We start from the raw sequence: 24880 nt of genomic DNA on the forward strand, positions 1-24880 counted from the left end.
TATTTAAAGCTACCCTGTTGCTCGGGCTGTCTCTGTCTGTCTGCCAGGGTCTCCAGCTGCCCCAGACAGGCGGTGTGGTCTTGGGGATCCTCCTGGTGACCTTTCCAGCCTAGGTCCCTTCAGCCACTCTGCCCCAAGATGGGTCGTGGGGTGAGTATCCCTCCCAAGATCAGGGGCCGCTCTCTGGAGGGTGGAGTAGAAATGGGATATGGAGAGAGGGCGAGAGACACTGACTAAGCTGTGTGGGATGGTTTGAACTTGGAACTAGTCTCCCGACTGCACATGCATGTGGATTCATTCCATGGTGCTCATGAGCCTAAGGACTGCCAGGTTCGGCAGCCACCCTGCTCTCTGCCTCTCCCACAACTAGACCAGAAACCACCCAATTGCCCTTCCAGATCTCCCCCGCTCTCCACCCCCTCATCTTCTCTCCCCAGATCCCTCCCTCCCCTCTCTCCACAGCCCTTAGCTTCCCAGCTGAAGGGATCTTCGGCACTGTTGGTCCACTGCCCCTTGTTACCCAATGAAAATATCTATTGCTCTGAGGTTGTTAGCCCAAGAGTACAAGAGGGCCAGCCTGGGGTCCGGAAGGAGCTGTGGAACACCCTACTCCCTGACCCACCTAGCAGTTTGTCACACCAGCTCTCAGAGTGTGACATACCAGTGTCAGCTGGGAGAGAGACAGAGAGACAGACGGGGGGGGGGGGGGGGGGGGTGTATGTATCCCCAGCTATCACCCTAGCACCCCTCCAGATGTCCCCAGCAACACTGTCCTGGGCTCCAGGCCATAGGTTTTGAGCACTGCCCCTGCCCATGGCATTCTAAAGCAATGGATCTGCCGGTGAAAAGATTAACAACCATGTCTGGGCGAGCTCGGACAAGGCTTCCAATTCTTGGAAATGAAATTCCCATATGAAGAAAAGGGACCGATCCCTTTACATACGGTGCTTGGCAGCTTTCCTTTTGTGGAATACTGGCGAAAGAGGGCACGGAGGGAAAGGGCTTGACAGGGCCATTGCAAAATGTGAGGTAGACAGTGCCACAGGGGGCTGTGGGCCAACTTCTGGGTCCAAGGAAGAGTCAGGCAAGGACATGTTATTGCACTAAGCTGAACAGCTGGAAAAACTCTGATCCTGGACATCAGTGGTCCAGAGCTAGGGTGGGAATTGGGAATAGAAGAGTGCTGTGCGTGGGTGCATACATGCATCTGTGTGTGTGTGTGTGTGTGTGTGTGTGTGTATGCAATTGTGCGTGTGTTCGCAGCCTTACAACAGCATGTTCCCAGGAAGCTATAGCGCTGTAGGCATTCATGGGTGAGACTACACTGTATTTCGGAAGGGGAATTTGCAAGTGAAGAGCCTTTGAGCCTACAGGGCCATGGGTGGTGGAGGGTGAAGCAAGGGCTGTGAGCCTACCCTTAGGCCAATGGCTTCCCCAGAGAAAGAGTCAGAGTCAAAAGAAGGCAGTGTCCTGGGACCTTCAGCAATCTCTTTTCTGCTCCCCATAGAGAGGGCAGATCCAGCTGAGGGGCAGAACCTCTGTGAGGCCAAGGCTGATCAGGTCGGGCAAGCTCTACCCCCATCTAAGTAGAAAGAAAGAGCAGACACCCCTCCACCCTGCTCTACCTTAGAGTAAGGTGGACCCAGCTCACAGAGTTCTTTCTACTTGGAAAGTAATTTGACCTTGACCCCCCTTTCAGAACTTCTCCCCTAACACCCTTGCTGGGACTGTAACCTGCAGCATCCCTAACTGTTTAGTGTGAAAAGCTGGGTTAAGTCTGAGCGCTCAGAGTCCTACCTACAAGGAAAACCTTGCGGCAAACAATCCCACTCCCCACACTCAACTCAGAGGTCTGCTTCACCTCTGTGCCAGACCACGGCTATGTGGCTTCAAAGGGCAGCGTGGGAGCTGGGGGAAGGAATCACACTGGTGGGAGGGAGCCAAGCCTCCTCCAGAGGCTGAGGTGGGGGTGGGGGGAGCAATGGCTGGTTTCCAACTACCCCCACTTTGTCCCAGTCTCTGGCTTTCTGAAAAAGAACTCTCTGTTCTCCTACAGCATTGAAGAACCAAAGAGAGGGACTTGTGCTATGGGAGGGAGGGAAGACCAGAGGGGGAGAGAGGGGTCCCTACTTCCTCTTTCTTTCTTCCCTGGGCAGCCACTGGCCCCAAATCTCTGCAGGCTCCTGGCCATGGAGCCTGAGATCCTTGCCAGGACAGGAGGAAGGGGGGAAGGGCAGCATATCCCACGCTTTGCACTTATGGGAGAACAGGGTGGGAGCAGGGAAAAGAAAGAGCCACATGGAGTTACTTAGCTCAGCCACAATTCAACACACCAACATGTAAGAGCCAGCACATTTTTCTGAGGCATGTATTTGTTTGTTTGAGACAGGATCTCACTATGTAACCCAGGATGGGCTCAAACTTCCGATTTTCCTGCCTCTACCTCCTGGATTAAGGAAATACACATGCATACACCACCAGTCCCAGCTCCCTAAGTGGGCATTTGATTCTCATTTTAATGTCTTTTAATTTGATATCAAATGTGCAGAGATTTCCCTGGGCCCTTCTGTTCTGCCTCTAGCCCAAGGCCCCCACCCCCAAACCCCCAAGGACCACACTGAAGTCTGTCCCGATGCTTTATGGAATTCAATCTCTTTGTGGCTACCAGCCCTCCACTCAGCCCTGCCTCACCAAGCATGTTAGAGGGCAAAACGTTTCAATTCACCCAACTTAATGAAGCCTCTTGCACCCCCTGAGGAAGGGAGAGGTACAATTATTTCTGAGTTCTTCTCAACTCTTTGGATGACTGTTTCAGTTTCCCCAAGATGCTCGGCCTTCAGAAGCTAAAGACCAGATTGTGTTCGTGGGTATTTCAGATAGAGATGAAAGCATGACGGGTCGGTCTCCGAGAGCACGCCTCCTTCTGGGTCACTGCATCCTGAAACAAGTGTCCACCTTGGATTGTATGTCCCGTGCCCAGTACTGCTCCTCATTTCACTGGACAGAATTCCATTACTTAGGATTCCTTATGATCATAGCAGCTGTCATATCCCCCTGACTGCTCTGACTCCAATGGGTGAAAATACATTATTCTGGAGTACCGTGGACTCAGAGGACCACGGTCACATGCTGGTGAAATGGCAGGTCCACACTAATGTGCATTTTCCCATAGAACGTACACTCAGTACAAGTGTCAGCCCAGCCCATTGGGAGAAAGTGATGAAATAGTGTACCGCTCTAATGATGTGGGATGCTGATGGGGAGGGAGGCTGTCCATGGATGGAAGATTTGTGAGAACCTCCCCTGCTTTCCACTCACCTTTGCAGTCAGCCAGAAAGCTGTTTAAGAAAAAAAAAAAAGACTAAAAACAAAAACACCTCCTAAATATATAATCTTGAAAAGCAAAATAAACAGGCAGCCCCCCCCTCCCACTGGCTCTCCTTTCTACCAGGTATTCATTCATCCTTTGTGAGAAACACAGATTATAACCATAGTATCAAAACCCACTCCTAAAAGCTCAGGGTAACCTTTAGGGTCAACAGAAGACCCGGAGGGACCAGGGGTAAACTTAGCTACCTCCTGTTTCCTGAGGGGGCTGGTGAGATGTGGAGGGAGATGATGGTGTTTTGCTCATTAACAATAACCCCAGGCCTTTCCTAGTCTGTGCTTAACCCTTTGCTTCAAAACTATCTCCATTCGGATGAAGAATCATTACCATTTCCCTCAAAGAAGCTCCTATGTGACCCTGGAAACCTGCAGTGTCCCTGACAAAAAGGACAAACAGGGGCCTCAGAAGATTACTCTTAAAAACATGGAGCTGACCTGGACAGATCCCCAAGGCTGACCCTGACTTACATGACCTCAGCTCTCTATTTACTCTCAAATATATTTCTTGACAAAGGGAACTCAGTTATGCTTTGGAGTTGCCTGTGTCTGGTCCCAGGCAAACCTGCCCAGCAGGCTGGTGAGGGTCCCCCGCACACCCTGGGCTTCCATTTTATAGAAATCCTCGAACCCATCACTCCTAGCTTCTCTCAGCCCATCATCTGTATCCATTCCATTTCTACCACCAAGCCTGCTGCTTCTCTTGCCTTCCTGGGACTTTTACTCAACCCAGCACTTCCCTCTAAATTAGACAGACATCCCTACAGGACACCCTACCGGTCAACACAATCTCTGCCCCCTCCCAGAGTCCCCTCAAATTATGTGTCCGCTTCTAATGGCAGGCCATCCTCGATGGCCGGTGTGAACAGGCTCCATTCAGTCTCCCTGATTACCTGTGCCCTCCCTTCCTTTTTCAGGCAGGGCGTGAGTACTCGCCTGCCGCCACCACTGCGGAGAATGGGGGTGGCAAGAAGAAACAGAAAGAGAAGGAGCTCGATGAGCTGAAGAAGGAGGTTGCCATGGTAAGGACCACAGTGCTTTCAGCAGGGCGACGGAGCAGCAGCTCTGCTCTGGCAGTCACACACCCGCAGCCATGAGCACCCCCAAAAAGCTTTGTACCCGGGGCCATGTTCCCAACTTACTCTGATGCCCCAAAGTGGGCCTAACCTCCTTTCCCAAAGTGTCTCCATTTCCCCTTCCCCAGGATGACCACAAGCTGTCCTTGGATGAGCTGGGCCGAAAATACCAAGTGGATCTGTCGAAGGTGAGTGGAGCCATGAGGTCAGAGAGGCAGGAAGCATTAGGAGGGAGAGCCCCCAAACTAGAAGGCAATGCTCTTTGCAAGTGAGGCGAGCAGCCTGCAGATGAAGAAACTTACTTGCCATCATGGGATTCGTTGGTGGCAAGGTCAGGAGACTTTGGACCCCTGTTTCCCCCTCTTTCCCTGTGTATCTGGAATCTAGAATTCTTTAGAACCTAGGGCCCAGACCCTGCCAAGGCTCTATGCTCCTCCTTAAGCAACTGCTCTCAGAGATGACAGGTATGGCCAGCAAGGTGACTCAACCCTGTTGTTAAAGGACTTGCTGGCTCCTGCTACATCACTGGCTCTGTAATAAGATGCAGTGCAGACAAGTCTTTAATCCTCACCATAGCTCCACCAGGCATTGTCAGCCTGTTTATTAAAGCCAGGAGAATCAGAAAGGGAAAATGATGTGCCAGATCTGTATCCCAGGCTGTGCTCCCCACTTAACCCTGTGCCCCCAACTGTGCTCTGCTTTGTTTCTCCAAGTGTCTCCATTTCTCCTTCCCCAGGATGACCACAAGTTGTCCTTAGATGAGCTGGATTATATAACCAAACACAGGCCACACATCAGACTGCTGAACTCATCATTAAAAATCATTTTAAATTGTTCCCCAAAGCTAGGTGTTCTGGCACACACCTATTACCCCAGCTACTTGGGAGACTAAGGCAGGGAAGAGTGCAAGTTCAAGGCTGGGGCAGCCAAGTTAGAGTCCCTGTCACAAAATCAAATCAAAAAGGGTTACAGATGTACTTCACTGGGAGAGTTCTGGCGTGATGCCCTAAATTCAACCCTTAGTTTAAAAGAATAATCTTCCAAGTGCTATGGTGGTCAGTTGTAGTCTTAGGTACTTAGGAGGCTAAAACAGAAAGAACACTTGAGCCCAAGAGCTCAAGACCATGGTAGACAAACTATTGAGATCTTGGTTCAAACAAATAAAAACATTGTTAAAGCTCGCCACAAGTCCAAGGCCAGCTTGGGGTATAAAGTAACTTCCAAGCTAGAACAATACCCTGTCTCAAAGAGAAAAAAAAAGATACAAAATTTTATGGTCAATATCCCTGATCCATTCCTTTCAGTCTCTGCTTAAACTGCTATGCTCCCCTTCGTTAACCTCACTTTATTTTCTATGACACTTTTTCCACTCTCCTGCATCATTGAATATCAGCTTGTGGGCGGGTACTTTGTTGATCCTGCCTGTCTCTAGATCCTTCCCAGTGCTGGGTGTGCAGCTGGAGCTCAAGGTTCACACATAAAGCAGGTGACATGCATGACATGAAGATCAGTGACAAGTGGTTCCTGCTCGAAGTCAGGAGCAAAAGTTTCAAAAGACAAACACCATACAAACCGGATTCCAGTGCAATATAGTTAAGCGCCCCTCCAGAATCAAGTCTGGAGGACTACCTGGATCCAGAAAGAGGCCTTTGATCTAGCCTGGCTAGGCTAGAGTAGCAAGCCTGGTTTAGGATTCCTTAGGAAAAATGATAGGTGGTTGCCAAAATTGTGTGACATTCAGGGTCAAAGCTGCAGGGCTTTCCCTAGAGCCCTGGAGAAAGGAAGGGTCTACGGGAAGAAAGGAGGGTGGCCAGACAAGGAATCTTTCCGGTGTGTTTATGCATGCTCTCCCAACAAAAACATCTTTCAACCCAAGAATAACCAAGGTGGAGCCACACGGAGAGTCCATTTTACCAAGTCTCATTATAGACACCAGTTTCTCTGTGTGGTCCCTCGTGATGGTCCCACCCCTTCCGACCAAAGAAGATGTTCTCCCTCCAGCTAAATAGGATTCGTCAAGATGCCAAGAGATGTGGTGAGGGTCAGGTCTGTTCCCTATGCTCACCTCCACACCTTTCCTCATTCCTCAGGGCCTCACCAACCAGCGAGCTCAGGATATTCTGGCTAGAGATGGACCCAACGCCCTCACTCCACCCCCTACAACCCCTGAGTGGGTCAAGTTCTGTCGTCAGCTTTTTGGGGGCTTCTCTATCCTGCTGTGGATTGGGGCACTCCTCTGCTTCTTAGCCTATGGTATCCTGGCTGCCATGGAAGACGAACCATCCAACGATAATGTGAGCCGCTCTCCTGTCCCCTGGACTGGCTCATGGCCCTGTCCTCTAACTCTCAACCCCAAATAATGTGATGGGAGGGTTCAGGGAAGATCACTGACCTAGTCCCTCAGGCTTTAGAGAAGTGAGGCTTCTGTACATACCTGTGAAGCACCCTCCAACACAATGAGAAAGACAGTCCCTCCATATTCCTTCCACTAACAGGCTGGTCTGTATCCCTGGGTCTTTATTTCTAGAAAAGCCAGAGCCAGGGGAACTCCCTTCTTTGCCCCTTTCATACTAGGACTGTGGGTTAAAAGACCTGGGGAGCTTGTCAAGAAAGACTACTCACTACCATTCTCAAGAATGAGCTCAGGTGAAGGATGGGGATCCCACATAGGGTGACTCTGGGTGCTCATCCCAAGTGTCACCCACCCCTGAAGGTGACAAGTGGCAGGTCCTTCAAACTTTCTCTTCTTACCAGTTATATCTAGGCATCGTGTTAGCGGCTGTAGTTATTGTCACTGGCTGCTTCTCCTACTACCAGGAAGCCAAGAGCTCCAAGATCATGGACTCCTTCAAGAACATGGTGCCTCAGGTAGATGGCAGAAGCTGGCTCCATCCAAGTTGGGGCATAAGGTTTCTGAGATGGAGAGCAAAGGTAGAAATGAACAATTCATGACAGGCTCTTGGCCTTTCCACAGCAAGCTCTGGTCATCCGAGAGGGAGAGAAGATGCAGATCAATGCAGAAGAGGTGGTGGTGGGAGACCTGGTGGAAGTGAAGGGTGGAGACCGTGTCCCCGCTGACCTCCGGATCATCTCTTCCCATGGCTGCAAGGTAAGGAGGTCACCCGGAGCAAGTGGTTGAGTCTGTACAGTTAAGAGGGGTCCACATGAAAGTTTAGAAGTTAAAAAAAGAAAAGAAACCCAATTACAAACATCAAGGTCTCCCCTGTACCTCCAGCTATACCTGCTTTCAGCATATGATGGCTATGTGCTACCTCTGTGCGTCTATTAGGAATGCCCTATGCCCTGAGATTTCTTTGACCTAGCCACTTTGTAGCCATTATATATTGAGTACCATTTACATGATGGAAGCCTTTATATACACTGTCTAATTTCACTCTGAAAGATTCCAGGCCAGCCTGGGCTACAGAGATCCCCACCTAATACATAAAATTTAAGAAAGGAAAGAGAAAGAAGCTGGGTGTGGTGGGCCACACCTATAATCTTAACCCTCCACAGGCAGAGGGTGGAAGCAGGAAGATAGAGAGTTCTAGGTCTACCCAGCCTAGCTAGATCAAAGAGGGTGTCTGGGAAAAGATGACCTAATTACAAAGGCCGCTATCTGTTGTAGCCGGATAACCCTGGGGGTAGCATTTTCACAGACAGCCTGGGCAGTGTCTCTGGAGTTGTGCAACGCAATGCTTCTGCGAACACTCTCCATTTTACAGGTGAACAAACGAAGGCCTTGTGGGTTAAGTAAATAACCCAAAGACGTAAAAAAGTCAGGAAGACTCAGTCATTTAAAACCCAGCTGGAGTGACAACTGAATAGTGTCATAAATATGTGATGAGGGCAAGTGTAATTTTGTCCCTCTTGTCATGAAGATTGAGGGTGGTTGAATTTGCCTCAGGAGACAGCTGTGGGCACATAGTGCTGCTGCTGCTGCCAGTTTAATGACCTCACATTTTCCTCCTTAGGTGGATAACTCATCCCTAACAGGGGAGTCGGAGCCCCAGACCCGCTCCCCTGAGTTCACCCATGAGAATCCCTTGGAGACCCGCAATATCTGTTTCTTCTCTACCAACTGCGTGGAAGGTGAGAAACTAGCCTCTCAGCACGGTGCAGGGAAGCAGCTGACTCCTGAAACCGTACTTAGTTGGCTAAAGCTCCGCGTATAAAGGGCACTGAGAGAACAGGGTCCTGCAGTAGTGGTAGTCCGCTCTGGAGAGCAGGGCATCGGCCAAGGACAGACGACTCTGCTGGAAGTCACCTCTCTACAGGAAGTTCTCAGTTCTGTTGATCCCCAGACTGAGAGCCTTCCACAAAATGCTCAGATGGTCAGTCAAGATGCCCCCTCCCCCAGCTGTTAGGAGTATTAGAGTCAAGTGAGGTCTTCCAGTCAGTGGTTCTGGACCAGCCAGTGAGCTGAGTCAGGACTGACTCTGGGAAGGAATCCAGGGGGAAGAGATGGTAGAAGAGAGAGGTGCCTGGAGCACAGGCCTCTCACAGGGTGATAAAGAATACCTTCTTGCATTCCAGCTCCATACCTTTCCTTTCCTGTTCTTCTGTCTCCTCAATACACTGGTTCTTTGAGCTTGTTTCCTTCCTTCAGAGAATTGGAGTTACAATAAAAATCACTACACATTAAATTTCCTAAATGTTTAATGTACTGGGATTCTGATTTATCATACCTTTTCCATAACTGAATGCATTTGAAAGGTCAGATGAGGTATCCTTATTGCTTATGCAGTGACTAGCTCTGAAGAGAGAATGGGGAAAGAATACAAGTCATACTTGTTGCCTGTCTGCTGTGTGACAGGTGATAGTCACAGTTAGCCCATTGACTGCTGACTCCTAGGTAGGAGTTCAAATGGCACTTGAAATGAGATTTGGCTGACTTCAACATGCATGCTTTTCCCAGGGTACCACACATCCTTTCCCAAAGACCCCTGTAATGTCACATAGTTTAGATAATCACAAGATCATTTTATAGATTATAAATATATAGAATAAATATATAGATATAAATATGCAGAATAAAAGATTATTTTATTGATATCTTGTTTTTTTAATGAAAAAATCTTTCATAATTGTGTGTACGTGTGTGTGTGTGTGTGTGTGTGTGTGTGTGTGTGTGTAAGTGAGCACACTCTTGACACAGTGCACTTGTAGAGGACTTGGTTCTCCCTGTCTACCATGTGGGTTCCAGGGATCTAACTCAGGTTGTCAGGTTTGGCAGGTAGGATCCCTTATACACTGAATCATCTTGCTGGCCCAAGAAAATCTTAAGACTAAGCCAACCAACCACCAAAAGCCAATAAGCAATTTACTTCTGTTTATAATATGCTTTTGAAAAATATCTAGTATAAAACTTATTTGCTGAAATAAATGTTGTGAGCAATTTTTATTTCATTTATTGAATCTCTTCCATATGAACTTTATTAGTACTTGCAAGATGTCTTCTCGAGCCCACATATAAAAGAAAACAATTTGCTATTTGTTAAATCTAAGACTGGTGGTCTATGCAGGGAGGGTAAGCCCTGTTTACTAAAAGTGGCCTATTTACTTTGCGACAGTTTTATTCCCTTAGAAAATATGAGGAGGCATCAGTCGTTGGCAAGCACCAGGCCCTCAACCTCTGTTCTCTCCTTCCTGCCAGGCACTGCCAGGGGCATTGTGATAGCCACAGGTGACCGGACAGTGATGGGTCGCATAGCCACTCTTGCCTCTGGCCTAGAGGTGGGACAGACACCCATAGCCATGGAAATTGAGCATTTCATCCAGCTGATCACAGGGGTGGCTGTGTTCCTCGGGGTCTCTTTCTTCGTTCTGTCCCTCATCCTGGGCTACAGCTGGCTGGAAGCAGTCATCTTCCTCATCGGCATCATCGTAGCCAATGTTCCGGAAGGGCTTTTGGCCACTGTAACCGTGAGTGGATGAGGCTGAAGCCATCAGCACCGCTGGCCTTCCCCCTGTCTGATACAGACTGTTGCTTATTGCTTTTCGGCAGTGTCCCCTTCAGCTCCCCGCAGTCACACAGAAATCGTTCAGGGCATGCCTCGGAGTTTTCAGTTGAAAGTTTGGGGGTTGAGCTGTATCTGAGCATTCAATTTCTCTTTTGGGGGGCTTGTCATGGTCATGTTCCTCACCATCTGTGCACTTGTCTCCCAACGCAGTCTGGGGTTCATCCTGCCTCGTGTGCTATAAAGACTCTTTCAAAGGTCACTAATGACTAACTAGCAAATCCACTGACATTTCTCAGCTCTCATTCTTAACTCTGCTGCTGAAATGGATCCTTCTGTCCACCCTCCTGCCCTCTCTCCTCCGTCAGCCACTGTGATGTGTCACCATCCTGGGCTCTCCTGTCCTCTGTCCCCGCAGAAGCTCAGTGGCTGTCAAGCTCCAGCCTCTGCTTTCTTGCTTGCTGCCCTCCCGAGGAACCCACTTTCTTCCACAGTTTCTTATGTCCCTTCCAAGTGGGAGGAGTCGAATATCTTTAGCGTTTCTTCCGGGCATTTAAGAACCTATTTAACATGCCTAAAGTTGAACCGCTGCTGTTTCCTGCTAGGTCCCACCCAATCTTTTGTGAATGGGATTAATGGGGAAAAATATTACAGCTTCAGAATGGGGAAAGATCACAGACACCTGTCACTCTAGACTTGGCTCTTTTCAACTCTCCTCTCGGTCTACCAGGTGTGCCTGACGCTGACAGCCAAGCGCATGGCTCGCAAGAACTGTCTGGTGAAGAACCTGGAGGCGGTGGAGACACTGGGCTCCACATCCACCATCTGCTCGGACAAGACGGGCACCCTCACCCAGAACCGCATGACAGTGGCTCACATGTGGTTTGACAACCAGATCCATGAGGCTGACACCACAGAAGACCAGTCTGGTGATTGGGGGCTCTGGAAAGGGTGTAGGGAAGTGGACCGTGCTGAGGTCCCTCACAGAACAGGGAGACCAGGGTGTGACTATGCTCTAACCCTTCTCCCTCCTTTCTTCCCAGGGGCCACTTTTGACAAACGGTCCCCCACGTGGACAGCCCTGTCTCGGATTGCTGGTCTTTGCAATCGTGCTGTCTTCAAGGCTGGGCAGGAGAACATCTCTGTGTCTAAGGTAGGGGGGCAGCCAGTGTGTGCGGACACAGATGTATTAGGAGGATGTTTCCAATGTCCCCTTGCAGACACCTAGCTTTCCCTCTCATATCCTGTAGCCGCCTTGGTGACCTCAACTGATGCTCTGTCTCCTCCATCCTCCATTCCCCCTCCCCCACTGTGACAGTGAATTCTATTTTCTTCTGGCAGCGGGACACAGCCGGTGACGCCTCTGAGTCAGCTCTGCTCAAGTGCATCGAGTTGTCTTGTGGCTCAGTGAGGAAGATGAGGGACAGGAATCCTAAAGTGGCAGAAATTCCCTTCAACTCTACCAACAAGTATCAGGTCTGGCTGGACTGCTGGGACAGACAGAGGGAAAAGGGGGACAAAAATGGGGAGAGGAGATAGAGGAAAGCGAGCCAACAGAGACTCAGCAGAGAGAAGGGATGGGGTACATCTGAAAAACATGTGCCCCCACCTCAATCCCAGGACAGCTGACCTGGCTGCATCACCCTTTAACAAGCAAACCTTACTACACACACCTTCTCTTCTTCAGATAGACCCCCATCCACAGTCAATGGTCCTCCAACTCCAACACTGTTGTCTGAATAACTAAAGCACACATAATATCGAATCCATCCCTCAACCTTTAGGCACTTGTTCATGCCAAGAATAGCCTCAGGTCTATTCTGCATGCACCGTGGAGGGAAAATGCCTAGTTACTGGGGACTAGGGGATGCTAATGAAAGCCACCCAACCCCTAGCACAATACCTATCCCGACTGATCTTAATGACTATTTGTTGAATAAGTCACTGTTCTGTGGAAGTGACTCCCATAGAACTCCACAGATTTTAAGACCCAAGATTATAAACAAACACCCTCCACACACAGTTTCTCCTTTGTTGACGGTCTTTGATGGATAAGAGTTATGTTCTCAGGGAAGGTTTCCTTCTAAGCAGCTGCTATCAGACCCCGTGCCACCAAGATTGTACGGCTCCCTCTGTAGCTGCCTTTCTCTTCTCCAGCTTTCTATCCATGAGAGGGAAGACAGCCCCCAGAGCCATGTGCTGGTGATGAAAGGTGCCCCGGAGCGCATCCTGGACCGGTGCTCCACCATCCTGGTACAGGGCAAGGAGATTCCTCTTGACAAGGAGATGCAAGATGCCTTTCAAAACGCCTACATGGAGCTGGGAGGACTCGGGGAGCGAGTGCTGGGTGAGGAGTCAGAAAGAGGAGCAGGGCTGAGAAGCCTGAGCCTTGGTAGTGTCTCTGTCTGCCTGGAGGCAGCCCTCGGCTGCTCTCACTCCTCCCTCCTGCTCCTCCCCAGGCTTCTGTCAGCTGAACCTGCCTTCTGGAAAGTTCCCTCGGGGCTTCAAATTTGACACGGATGAGCTGAACTTTCCCACAGAGAAGCTCTGCTTTGTGGGGCTCATGTCTATGATCGATCCCCCCAGAGCAGCTGTGCCAGACGCTGTGGGCAAGTGCCGAAGCGCAGGCATCAAGGTACTGGCCTCCGTCCCACCCACCCCCACCCGTGTCCTTGTATGCCCGGTGCCAGAGGTCAAGGGACTGCAGCAGCTGCTGTCCTGAGGAGACACAGGCCACTGGTGGCCTCCTTCCCACTGATCTGCAGGGAAAGGCCCATGCCTGACAAAGCACTCACCTCTGTCTCTTGCTCATGCCCAGCTCACTGCTCCATCTGAGTGTGTCCCCCTTCTCGTCCCATTTGGAGCACCAGCCGGCACTCATAGCATGGATCCTCGGTAATCTGACTGCCCCACTACTGCCCAGTCTGCCCATTTGGAATGGAACTAGAACACTCTTGTCTACCCCAACGGGCTCCTCGTATCACTCCACATTCTCCCACAATCCTCCCCCGCCCCCACTGAATTCTTGTCCAAGTGCAGCCGGTCATGTCTCACTGACTGCTCTCTTTATTTGTTTGGTTTGCTCTTTATCCAGAAAATGTGTGTTGCTTATCAACCTGCATCAGGCACTTGGTCCCTGACATCCTCTTTTTCTGGTCACTAATTCTGGTGCCATTACTTTCACAACTTTTTTTAAACAATGCAAAGCCCTGTCCTCTGAAAGCCAAGTCTTTATATCCCACTGATGCTACAAAGATGAGCACAAACTATATCTCAAGATCTCTCTGCGTGGGAGGCAGATGCTTCTAAACACATCACAGAACGGCCACAAGAGTTGGGGAGGGGAAATCATTGAGTACCTATTGATCAGATGCCTTAATAATAAGTTATTTTAATTTTTTACATGCATCAGACACATGGCTGCCTTCTGGGTAAGTGCCAGCATCTCCCTGTTACACAAAGAGAAACTGAGGCACAGAGTAGCAAGCCCAAGACTACATAGCTAGTAAGTTGCTGAGTCAGAATTTGAAACCAGGCAGTCTATATCTTAACCACCACACCAGAAAGACTCCGTGCTATGTATGTGTGTGTGTATGTATGGAAAATAGGCATTATTTATTAACCCCACTGAAAAACAAACATGGAAAAACTCAGAGTAGGTAAATAGCTTTCCCCGAAATAGAAGTGTTGTAAGAGGCAAGCTGGGAATAGGAAGCCCAGTTGGCTTGTCTGGGAGCCATGATCCTTCTGCCCAGTCAGGTGCCTCTCTCGGCATGGTGAGAGATGGCAAGTGGCTGGGCCAGGGCTCTGTGGAAAACCAACTGGGAACTGTTAATTCCGCCTCAGAGAACTAGACAGGGTTTAGCAGAGGGGATGATATTTGACCTGGGCCTTGAAGGCTGATGAGGATTCAGTAGGCTCTAAAGGAAGGGGAGCCACAGCAAGAACAGTACGTACCCAGATGTGCCTACACTATCAGGGGTTGTACGGGGAGAGATGATGAGAGGCTACTGGGAATTAGGACTAAGACCCTGGGTCAGGACCAGTTGGAAGGTTGTCCTTTAAATGTCAGACTTGTGTGCCACAGAAGGCCATAGATGTCACAAAGATAGCTTTGTGGCTACCTAATGGAGGATGGACTAGATTTGGGCAAGAGCTGAAGTCGGGGAAACAGGGAGACAGATTAAGACAGATTAAAGGTGTACAATAGCCCAGGCCAAGATGGGAATCTGAACAGGACAGTGACATGGGGAACAGAGACACATAGTTGCATTTGAGAAGCATTTTGAGAACTTGGTGAGCAAGCTGGGCATGGGGTGCAAAGATATGGGAGAGAACAGGACAGGATGGGTAGAACAGATGGCATCTAAGAGAAGGAGAGAAGCTGGGGGGGGTGCTGGGAGAACCGATAGTATTTCAGCTTGGACCTCAAGCTTGAAGCATTTATGAGGGGTGGGGGAATGAACCTCTAGAGACTAGTTCATTCCTCTAGTTGGAATAGAGTTTAGAGTTCAAGAAAGAAGGTCGGGACTGGAGATTTCAATCTCATCAGCACATTAAAGCTGTATTAGACTGTTTTATTACATTGTTCAGGCAGCAAACAGGAGTCAAGGAAAGGGTGCAGACTGAGGAAGTGGACAAAGAGAAGGGAGGTAGAAGGGGTGGCAGGACACAGCATTTATGTCTACATAAAGCGTGCGGGGATGGTGTGGACCACCCTCCCCACTGTGCTGAAGCAGAACTTTGACTTGTCTGAGTTCCAACAGCTGGTAAATGTTACCATCCAAAGCCCGGAGTTACTCCGTTCTGCCACCCCGAGGAAGCTTGAATGAGCACTCGGTGGAGTGGGGACACTACTGGGGCAGAGATGAAGGAGGTGCAGAGGCCAAGAGAGTGAAGGGTTTTGATATACTAGAGAGCCCGGGACAGCGAGGTTTGAAGAGACTTGTTTTTCAGTAGGAAGGTACTTTGGGGGTAGTTTCAGGCTAATAGTAGGGGTGGGAGAGAAGGCAGTGGGGCCTGAAGAGGTATGTGTTGCTTCAGATCTGTGGGACTTCTTCCACAAGCCCACATATGCAAATCTGTCCTCTTCTAGCTTGGCTCACTTTAAGCTGATAATAGCCTCTTTGCAGGCATACGCCCTTCTCATCCCACTCTGTGTATTGTGCAACAGTAAAAAAAAAAAATTAATTATCCTGGCAAAGGCAAGCCTTGCCTCCCCCCCCCCCATACTATGCAGGACAGTTGGAAGCAGACACGCGTGTCAGCAGCTGGACTCTGTCTCCATCTTAGCCTAGTGTACCCACTGCACTGCTGCAGTAGCCACTGGGGATACTTGGGAAACCAAACCCTGAAGTGCTCACAAAACTTTAATCTTCTTAACTGTATTCAGGGGACCTGCTGAAGGCTGTCAGGTGGCTCAGCCATTAAGAGCACTCAGCGACAGCCCTTCCAGGGGACCCACAAGGCAGCTCAGGATTGGCCCTCTTCTGGCCTCCAAGGGCACCAGGCACACATGGAGTACACAGACACACATGCAGACAAAACACCTATGCACATAAAATAACAGAAGGAAGAGGAGGAGGGAAGCTGTTAGCAAGAAATGTGTGTCCAGCTCTGACTGGCTCATTTCCACATATGCAAACTCCTGAAGCAACCCCCCAGACAACTCAGGCACGATAGTGTACACACAGAATCCCCGCACTTGACAGACATAGGCAAGAGGATCCTGGGAGTCTAAGGCTGGTTTGGGCTGCATACCTCAAGATCTTGTCCTAGAGAGATTGGAGGAGTGAGAGAGGGTTGGAAACAGAGTAAGCAAGTGAGGGAAAGACAGACAGATAGACAGACAGACTGGGTTGGGGAAGAACACAGACTCTCCTCTGCCAAGGAACCCTGTTAATCTGTCATAGTTTTTTTTTTTTTTTTTGGCTGTTTAAACATGCTCTCACTGAGCCCTAAACCCAGTTTGTTCTGTCTCTTACCCTTACTGCCAAACACACACACACATACACACACACACACACACACACACACACACACACACACACACACACACACACACACACACCTTGTAGTTTACATAATTTGGAGGAAGGAATGGGGAGGGGAAACCAACACTGCAGTTCTCTTTCCGATCAGGTGATCATGGTAACAGGGGATCACCCTATCACAGCCAAGGCCATTGCCAAAGGCGTGGGCATCATATCAGAGGGTAACGAGACTGTGGAGGACATTGCAGCCAGGCTCAACATTCCTGTGAGTCAAGTCAACCCCAGGTGAGGCCATCACAAAGACCCCATTGCCGGCCAATCATCTCCCCAAACGTCCCTGAGTGCCCCTTGGGAATATCTAGATGGTATCACTGGGATCCTTAGACTAAGGTTTTTCCCGTGGCAGCCCAAATGGCTGGTTCCTCAGACAAGCTTTGTGTTCAGGCTGTACCACTGATGAGCTCTGTCACCTTGGAAACATCTCACAGCCCTGAACTTCCATTTTCTCTGTTATGAAATTAAGATGCTGTCCACACTGCAGAGTTGCTATAGGGATGGGCTCTGCCTAGCGAATAGCACTTGTACTTGCATGGGATGCGATGTCTCCCCTGAGGGAAACTCAGGCATACAGAGGGCAGGGATGGTCAGCTGTCTCTGCCTCTACCCCCCAGAGAAGCCAAGGCCTGCGTAGTGCACGGCTCAGACCTGAAGGACATGACATCGGAGCAGCTGGATGAGATCCTCAGGGACCACACGGAGATTGTGTTTGCCCGGACCTCCCCTCAGCAGAAGCTCATCATTGTGGAAGGGTGTCAGAGGCAGGTGAGCAAGACAGCAAGAGGCAGAGACAGGACAAAGTCAAGAGCCAGAAAGGCAAGGACTCTGTTCCCAAGCACCTTCGGTGTCTTCCCCCTGCAGGGAGCCATTGTAGCGGTGACTGGTGACGGGGTGAACGACTCCCCCGCACTGAAGAAGGCCGACATTGGCATTGCCATGGGCATCTCTGGCTCTGATGTCTCCAAGCAGGCGGCTGACATGATCCTTCTGGACGACAACTTTGCCTCCATTGTGACGGGCGTGGAGGAGGGTGAGGAAGCGGTGTGGGCTTTTGCTTCCTCCGACTTTCGCTCTAAGATTCCATGCTGCTCCAGTTTTAAACCTTCCTCTTAGGAAAATGAGCAGCCAGTCACAGCTCAGGGTCTAGGGTGGGGAGGGTCCCTCTAATCTCCCTGATGCCCTCAGAACCTCTCCACAGGCCGCCTGATCTTTGACAACTTGAAGAAATCCATCGCATACACCCTGACCAGCAACATCCCCGAGATCACCCCCTTCCTGCTGTTCATCATTGCCAATATTCCCCTTCCCCTGGGCACTGTGACCATCCTCTGCATCGACCTGGGCACCGACATGGTGAGGACAGAGGGTGGGGTCGAGCCAGACTAGGCAGTCCCACGGAATAGGAGTGGAGTGAGCAGCAGGTGAATAAGCTGTACCGGGGCAGCTGACCAGATCCTGACCACTATCAGCACAGGCCTGGAGGAAAATAGAAAGTTTCTCTTTACCACACTGGGGATTGTACCCAATGCTCACCCATGCTTGGCAAGCACCCCCTAAGCTACGCCCCTAGTGATAACAGGGTCTTAAATACCAGTGTATTGAATTCTGTTGATGCCTTCACTGAGCAGCTTCCACAGACCTCTTCATATACCTTCTCCTCCCCTGTGTCCCCTGTGTCCAGGTTCCTGCCATCTCATTAGCGTACGAAGCAGCTGAGAGCGACATCATGAAGAGGCAGCCACGAAACTCCCAGACAGACAAGCTGGTGAACGAGAGGCTTATCAGCATGGCTTACGGACAGATTGGTGCGCCCAGCCAGGGCTTGGGAGGGTATCCCCCAAAGGCTGCTTCTAGTTCCCGAGAGAGATAAGGGATGTTTCAGGAAAGAGTCCAGCTCCCCGAGAGCCAGAGACTTCCACCTCTGTCCCCAAGGGATGGCCCTTTCCTGCTCCTTCCTCTACTCAGGTCCTCCCTCTTGCTTACAACCACTTCCAGGCATGATCCAAGCTCTGGGTGGCTTCTTCACCTACTTTGTAATACTGGCAGAGAACGGTTTCCTACCATCGAGGCTGCTAGGGATTCGTCTTGACTGGGACGATCGAACTACCAATGACCTGGAGGACAGCTATGGGCAAGAGTGGGTGAGTGGAGCTGCACACGTGTGCCGCAAACAAGAAGGGGTGGGGCTGAGGCCCTGGCAAGAATTGGCTAGGAGCAGCCTAGGGGTAGAAGATGGGTTAAGTGTCAGGTTTAACTGCCTAAAGCAGGCTCTTTGCGAGGCACCATCTCTTCCTCTCACACTCTACCTCCGTCTGCCTCTCTTCTGCCCAGACCTATGAGCAGCGGAAGGTGGTGGAGTTCACATGCCACACGGCCTTCTTTGCCAGCATCGTGGTTGTGCAGTGGGCTGACCTCATCATCTGCAAGACCCGTCGCAACTCAGTGTTCCAGCAGGGCATGAAGTGAGCACCTATCACTACCGGTCCCTACCAGACAGAGTCCTTTACACGTGGTCACCAACCCACATAGGCCAGGATTCCAACGCCAGCTCACCTTAGCTCCCAGGGCCCAGGTTTGCTAAGGAATGGCAGGACTGGGTTGTAACATTGCTCCGAAAGTTACTTTCTTATTGTTTCCTCCTTTCATGCTCATCTTTGTTTTCCTCTCATCCCTCCTCCTTCCTTCCTCTTCCACTCCCTAGTTAAATGGTGCCTAGCCACATCCTCTCCCCAGTTCTAAATCCTGGGTCAGGTTCTCCTGTACTCCACACCAACACTTGGCAGGAAGCTGGGTTTATAGCACATGTCTCGTGTGCTGCACTTGCCCAGGGGCGTATGAGGCCTTCCACAGTGTGGCACCATGTGCCGTACAGTGACTCAAGCGTCTCACTTTAATCTCACAACGGTTCCTCCAGGTGAGTAGTCCTGTACATTGTGTGGGCGAGAAGTTCCCCGAGGTTAAACGGTTAGGCCTTTCAGCTGCTTGGGGCCGTCTGGGTTGGTCTCTCCACCCCACGCTGCAGTAGCGCACTGTCATGCATTCATCTGACACCTCATCCACTTGGGATTTCAACACAGATACTGGCCGAGTACTGAAAGGCCGAGTGCTGAAAGGGCTAGGCTCTTCTTTTTCTCCCTACCATAAACAAAGGCCACTAGTCCCCTAATGAGTTTTGTCCCGGGGAATCTAAGAAATTAGGCACAGTCCTGTATGAGACATTTATAAGGAAGCATGTGGGTGACGCAGGAAGATAAAGACAGAGCCAAGCTGATTGAGTCAGTCCTCAGAGAGGGAAAGAAGAACAAGACAGGATGACTCTGGCTAAGCACAGGAAGCTGTGATCACTGATACCCACAAACCACCTCGCCAGAGGCAGCCTCCGGGTGCCCGGGCCTCCCCTTCTGTCTCCAGACCATCACCCTCAGAGATACTCTTAGCAACATTTCCAAAAGAGATATGAAACCATGCTTTCACTTGCAAGAATCTGCCAGGTTTTCCAGTGGGTCATCCTTAGACAATCTCCAAGAAGACAGCGATGGCGTATTAATCTGGTTCTGCTTGGAACACATGAATATTTATAATAAATTTTAACATATTCACCATTAACGAGTGTAACTTGGGAGACAAAAATCAATTAAAATGTGGGCTGTGTGGAAGAGGAGCAAGGAGGCATCCCTGTGTCCTCTTCAGACATTGCCTCATGCTTTTGTAACCGAAGGAAACTTGTCTTCTTTTCTCCTTAGTATATGTAGAGAGAAAGCCTGTGACTCCAAGAAATTAAGCACTCAGCCATCACCCAAAGTCAAGAAGAGATGAAGATAGCCGTAGACTTGACAGATCTGCCTCTTGAGACTGCCCTCAGAACTTTGCTCTGTCCCGCTTTTAAATTCTGATGCGGAGCATCTATGTTAATCATTTTCTGTGTAGTAACACAGGAGCAAACATGAGCTAGGATCAATATCTCATAAATATCCTCTTCATTCAGTGTCTGTGATAAGCAACCACCCAGGTGGAAGGAGATGCTGAGAAACAGAAGACATCCATGAGCTCTGTCCAGAGGAGCTTTTAAAGACATCTTGTTGAGAAGATATTTTCCCAGCCACGGGCCTAGTGCAATAGCAATATTTATTATATGTTGCCTATTGGTAGGCTCCTGTTGACTACTACATCTCTGGCACAGAGTTACATAGAAAAATAACTACTTAATGAGGGTGTATATATATATATATATATATATATATATATATATATATATATATATATATATATATAATCAGCGGTGAATAGAACAAGCGTAAAATATTAGTTTCCTTTGGTTACATAAAACATGAGGTTTGAAAAGGACCCGATGAAGACCACTTCCTCACATTTCTTCCTTCTCCTTCCCTTCTGCCCCCAGAGAAGTCCGTGGAGCTCTCCCTCCTGACATCATCTCACAAATGCTGCCTACCTTCTTTCCTCTGTCTTTCTAGGAACAAGATCCTGATCTTTGGGCTACTAGAAGAGACGGCTTTGGCTGCCTTCCTGTCTTACTGCCCGGGTATGGGGGTGGCCCTCCGAATGTACCCACTCAAGTGAGTGTCTCTCTAGGTGGCTAAGAGAGTGGTAGCAGCAGAGAAATCTTGGGCCCCTTCTAGGAGCCAAGATTGACGTTAATTCTACCTCTGTGACACTGTGCACTTCCCTTTGTTGCTTCCAGGGTCACGTGGTGGTTCTGCGCCTTTCCCTACAGTCTGCTCATCTTCATCTATGATGAGGTCCGGAAGCTCATCCTGCGGCGGTATCCCGGGGGTAAGCACGTCCACCGTGCAGAGAGCTCTGCCTGACCTAAGGTCCCAGAAGCCCTGAGCATGCCCACCCCATCCTCTTCCTGTAATGTCCTGTATCCCATCTAGCTTAAGGTCCTTTAAGGCCTCCACTTTCCTCTAGAGCAGTGGTTCTTAACCTTCCTGACAGTGTGACTCTTTAATACAGTTCCCCATGATGTGGTGACCCCCCAGCCATAAAATTGTTTTCATTGCTACTTCATAACTGTAATTTCGTTACTGTTATGAAATGTAAGGTCAACATCTGATACCCAGGATATCTGATAGGCTACCCCAGTGAGACAGTAGCCCTTAGGAAGCCTTTGGGCCTAGCCTAGTACTAGTGTCTTGACCTTCAAGCAGAGGAGTTTTGCTTTGACCTGTGAAAGGGTCATTTGACCACCAAGGATGTCATGACCCCACAGGTTAAGAACTTCTGCTCCAGAATCACAGGTTTTAACTATTAGGTTAGAAGGGCCCTTCAAGGTCATCTAATCATCTACACACTTGCTGATTTAAAAAAAATGATGCACAGAGGTGATTTATTTGTTTAGGATCGTAAGATAAGGAAACCTGAACACCGGGCTCCTGATTCCCAAGCATCAACCAAGATCTGGTTTATTTCCCATAGACACATCTTTAACCATTTGCTGGGAAGACATAGATGGCCTACAAACCACATGTGGTCCATAAACAGTGCTTGGTGTTCAAAGGCCCAATATTTTTTGTGTGTGGTTTTTCTAATGGGCCTAATATCTAAGCCTTTGGTGTTTTCACATAAAATCTGAAATCCAATTTCTAAAATAAATACTAAGGCTGTCAATCTTTGGAGCACCAGTGGGACAGCTTGCCTCCTTAGATGTTTGCTACCTGGAGAGTCCAGGAGGCATTTTTAGCATCTACTGAAACACAAGTTTCCTCTGAAGACAGACTTGTCCCCTCCCTCCCTGTTAAAAACATATGGCTCACCCAGCAGGCTGGGGGGCTGTCCTTCCCCTCTGCCCTATTCCCCTGGCCTCTTCTCTGGTCTAACCTCAGCTATTCAGGTCCTGGGTGGGGTTGATCTTTTACCTCCTTTTATGCTCCTGCTGCAACCTTTATCCCATCTCTCTAACAGGCTGGGTGGAGAAGGAGACGTACTACTGAGTTCACCAGCAAAAGGAAGAACAGAGGAGATGGGGTGCTCCGGAGGGGTTGCTGGGTGTTGTGGTGAAGGGAAGGGCTGGGGAGACCCAAGAAAGCACCTGCGTGAGCTCCATGGGCAGGCTTGGGTAAATAAACTTGAGGAGACTGCTCCAACTGCTCCCTAGGTCCTGCTGTGAACCCTAAGACTGTACATGTTGGGGCCGCCTCCTCAGATTCTTCCCATCCCACTCTCGAACACTGTCAACATTTCTGAGGAACTGGGGGTCACCCCAGCCCTCCCTGTGTCCCAGCCCTTCACCCTCACCTGTATTATTCAAACAGATCAACACCCAAAAGTCAATCCTGTCTAAATCTGGGGGAAAGCCTCTCTGACCACCAAGTGTCTGCACTCCCAATGTCACTCCTCCTCTCGTTCTGGCCTTCCTGACCTTCCTACCTGAGTCTTCCTCTGCTCCTCCCCCTCACGTCTAGAAAACACAAAACTCTCCTTCTATGGGTGCAAGAGCCTGGAGCCAGAAAAGGAAGGCAGTTGGAGAGATTAGGTCTGTCTCCCAGCCAAGACAAGTCCAGAAGGGAGCTGGGTTGGCAAGGAGAGGTTGGGGTGCGCTGGCTGAAGGAGAAAGCAAAGGAAGGAAGGAAGAAAAGAAGGGAGGAAGAATGGAAAAGAAGAGAGAAAGAAAGAGTTGCCACGGGTTTGTCATCTTGAGCCTCCAGATAGGAGGGGTAGACTCTGGCTCTGTGCCCTGACCTTAGAGACTAGCACACCAGCAGACCAAACTCCTATATCATCAGACAAGCAGTAAAGGCAAGCCCAGGAGGCAGTGTGCCACCCAGTGCCCCACTGACCCCTTGGGTAATGGTTCTCCCTGTCCTAAAGGCTCAGGTGTCACAGAAGATCCAGCTATCACAACCACACGCTCTTGGGAACACCCCCCTTTTTTTGGAACAATAAGTTCTCTGGGGCCTCATGTTGTTTTGAGAGCCTCATTAGCGGCCACTTCTCCGTGTTCTCTCATTGTCTTCTGCTTCCTGCCCACCCGCTGAACCCGCTCCTTTCCAGCATCGCCTAGCTAGTCCTGGAAAAGGATCTCTTGGCCACTGGCAAGAATTAGTGTAGAAAAATTCCCAGGGCTTCCCTGCCTTTCAAGAACACGCAGAATCAGAGTAGCTCACGGCACTGTCAGGAACTTTAGGTACGAGAGAAATCCTTAGGAGACCTGCACGCCTTTGGCCTCTCAGATGACATGGCCACTGCACCAGACAACCGTCCACGTTCTTTGAGACAGGAAGCCGCTTCAGGTTCCTATGGAATAGAGTTTTCTCTCCTTACTCCCTTTTCACCTCACATTTTGGCTCTTCAGACAGCTGCCCATTCTCTAAGCCTGGCCTAGAAAGCATAGTATTAGATGCATCTAGACGAATGAGCCAAGCAAGTGAGAAACAGCAAGGAAACTGGAAGGCTTGAGGTAGGAACACAAAAGTCAAGATATGCATCAGGCCAGGCCCAAGGGCCTCCCAAGAGTCTCCCAAGGGCTACTTCATTGCAGTGGATGGAGCTTTGCCTTACCATAAATACCTTGAAATTTGTCAGTCATGTGTAGCCTTAGTCAGAAGTCTAAACGGGACACTATATTTATTTGGGCCTGATTAATTTGAGATCATTGACTTTGAACAAAAGTTTACCTTTGCACAATCAATAAAGTTCATCTGCTCAGTAAATTAAGAGCATAAACAATATTGCTAGGAGCAGCATATTTAGTCTTAAAGTATGCTTTTCAAGCATTTTAGAAATCTCCCTCTAGAATTAGCAAGTACATAGGCTAATAATTATCATCAGTCCTGATAAGTTTATTAAAGGAACATCTATAAGATCCTTACTGGAGACCTTCTGTGAGACACTAGTTTGAGGCACTACGTATGTACTTGAAAATAATAAAGTTGCATTTCTCTATGAAAACTTAAGAGAGAAATTGAGTCCATGGTTGATTTCTATACTTCATATTGGCCTTCCCCTCAAACTGTGGTGCTGGGTGTGTGCATGGAAGGACTTGGTTGTCAAGGAAACCGAAAGAAAGGGCAAACATCCAGAGTAGCAGGGAAATAATCCTGCCACAGACCTGCTCTGAAGGGGAAGAAGTTAGGTTTACATTCCCTCTTCCTCATAGCCAGTCCCACTGGGGAGCCGTGAGAGTTCGTCCCGGATAGTGAAGAATGGCCATGGGTCTATGAAAGGCAATGTTTCAGATCAAATCAGTCCACTCCCAGTCCTAGGGGCAAGGACTGTTCTGGGGCCACAACAGCCAAGTCAGCGCTGATCAATAGTCTATGCTCTACACGGAGCCATGTTTAGGGAAGGAGGTAAAATGCATACAGTTTTGAAATCTATCTGAGTAGGAGTCAGCAACCTTCTTGCATGGGGTGTATGTGACGGGCAGAAGGAGAGACACTGTGCACTGGGG

At 49.4% G+C, this 24880-nt stretch overlaps 1 protein-coding gene across 1 annotated transcript; it reads left to right on the plus strand.

The window, feature by feature from the left end:
* On the plus strand, window positions 1-24391 carry ATP1A2 (ATPase Na+/K+ transporting subunit alpha 2). Its single transcript, XM_080933795.1, has 23 exons — window positions 1-150; window positions 4302-4406; window positions 4589-4648; window positions 6551-6754; window positions 7215-7328; window positions 7435-7569; window positions 8435-8552; window positions 10117-10385; window positions 11151-11349; window positions 11464-11573; window positions 11762-11896; window positions 12578-12767; window positions 12880-13055; window positions 16562-16698; window positions 17085-17235; window positions 17332-17500; window positions 17669-17823; window positions 18152-18275; window positions 18466-18611; window positions 18802-18932; window positions 20943-21044; window positions 21170-21261; window positions 22393-24391. The coding sequence occupies exons 1-23, from the start codon at window positions 139-141 to the stop codon at window positions 22419-22421; spliced, it is 3063 nt and encodes a 1020-aa protein (XP_080789921.1). The 5' UTR covers window positions 1-138; the 3' UTR covers window positions 22422-24391.
* Window positions 24392-24880: the final 489 nt, after the last annotated feature.

This window comes from Micromys minutus (genome assembly GCF_963924665.1).
Source record: "Micromys minutus genome assembly, chromosome: 1".
Lineage (NCBI taxonomy): Eukaryota > Metazoa > Chordata > Mammalia > Rodentia > Muridae > Micromys > Micromys minutus.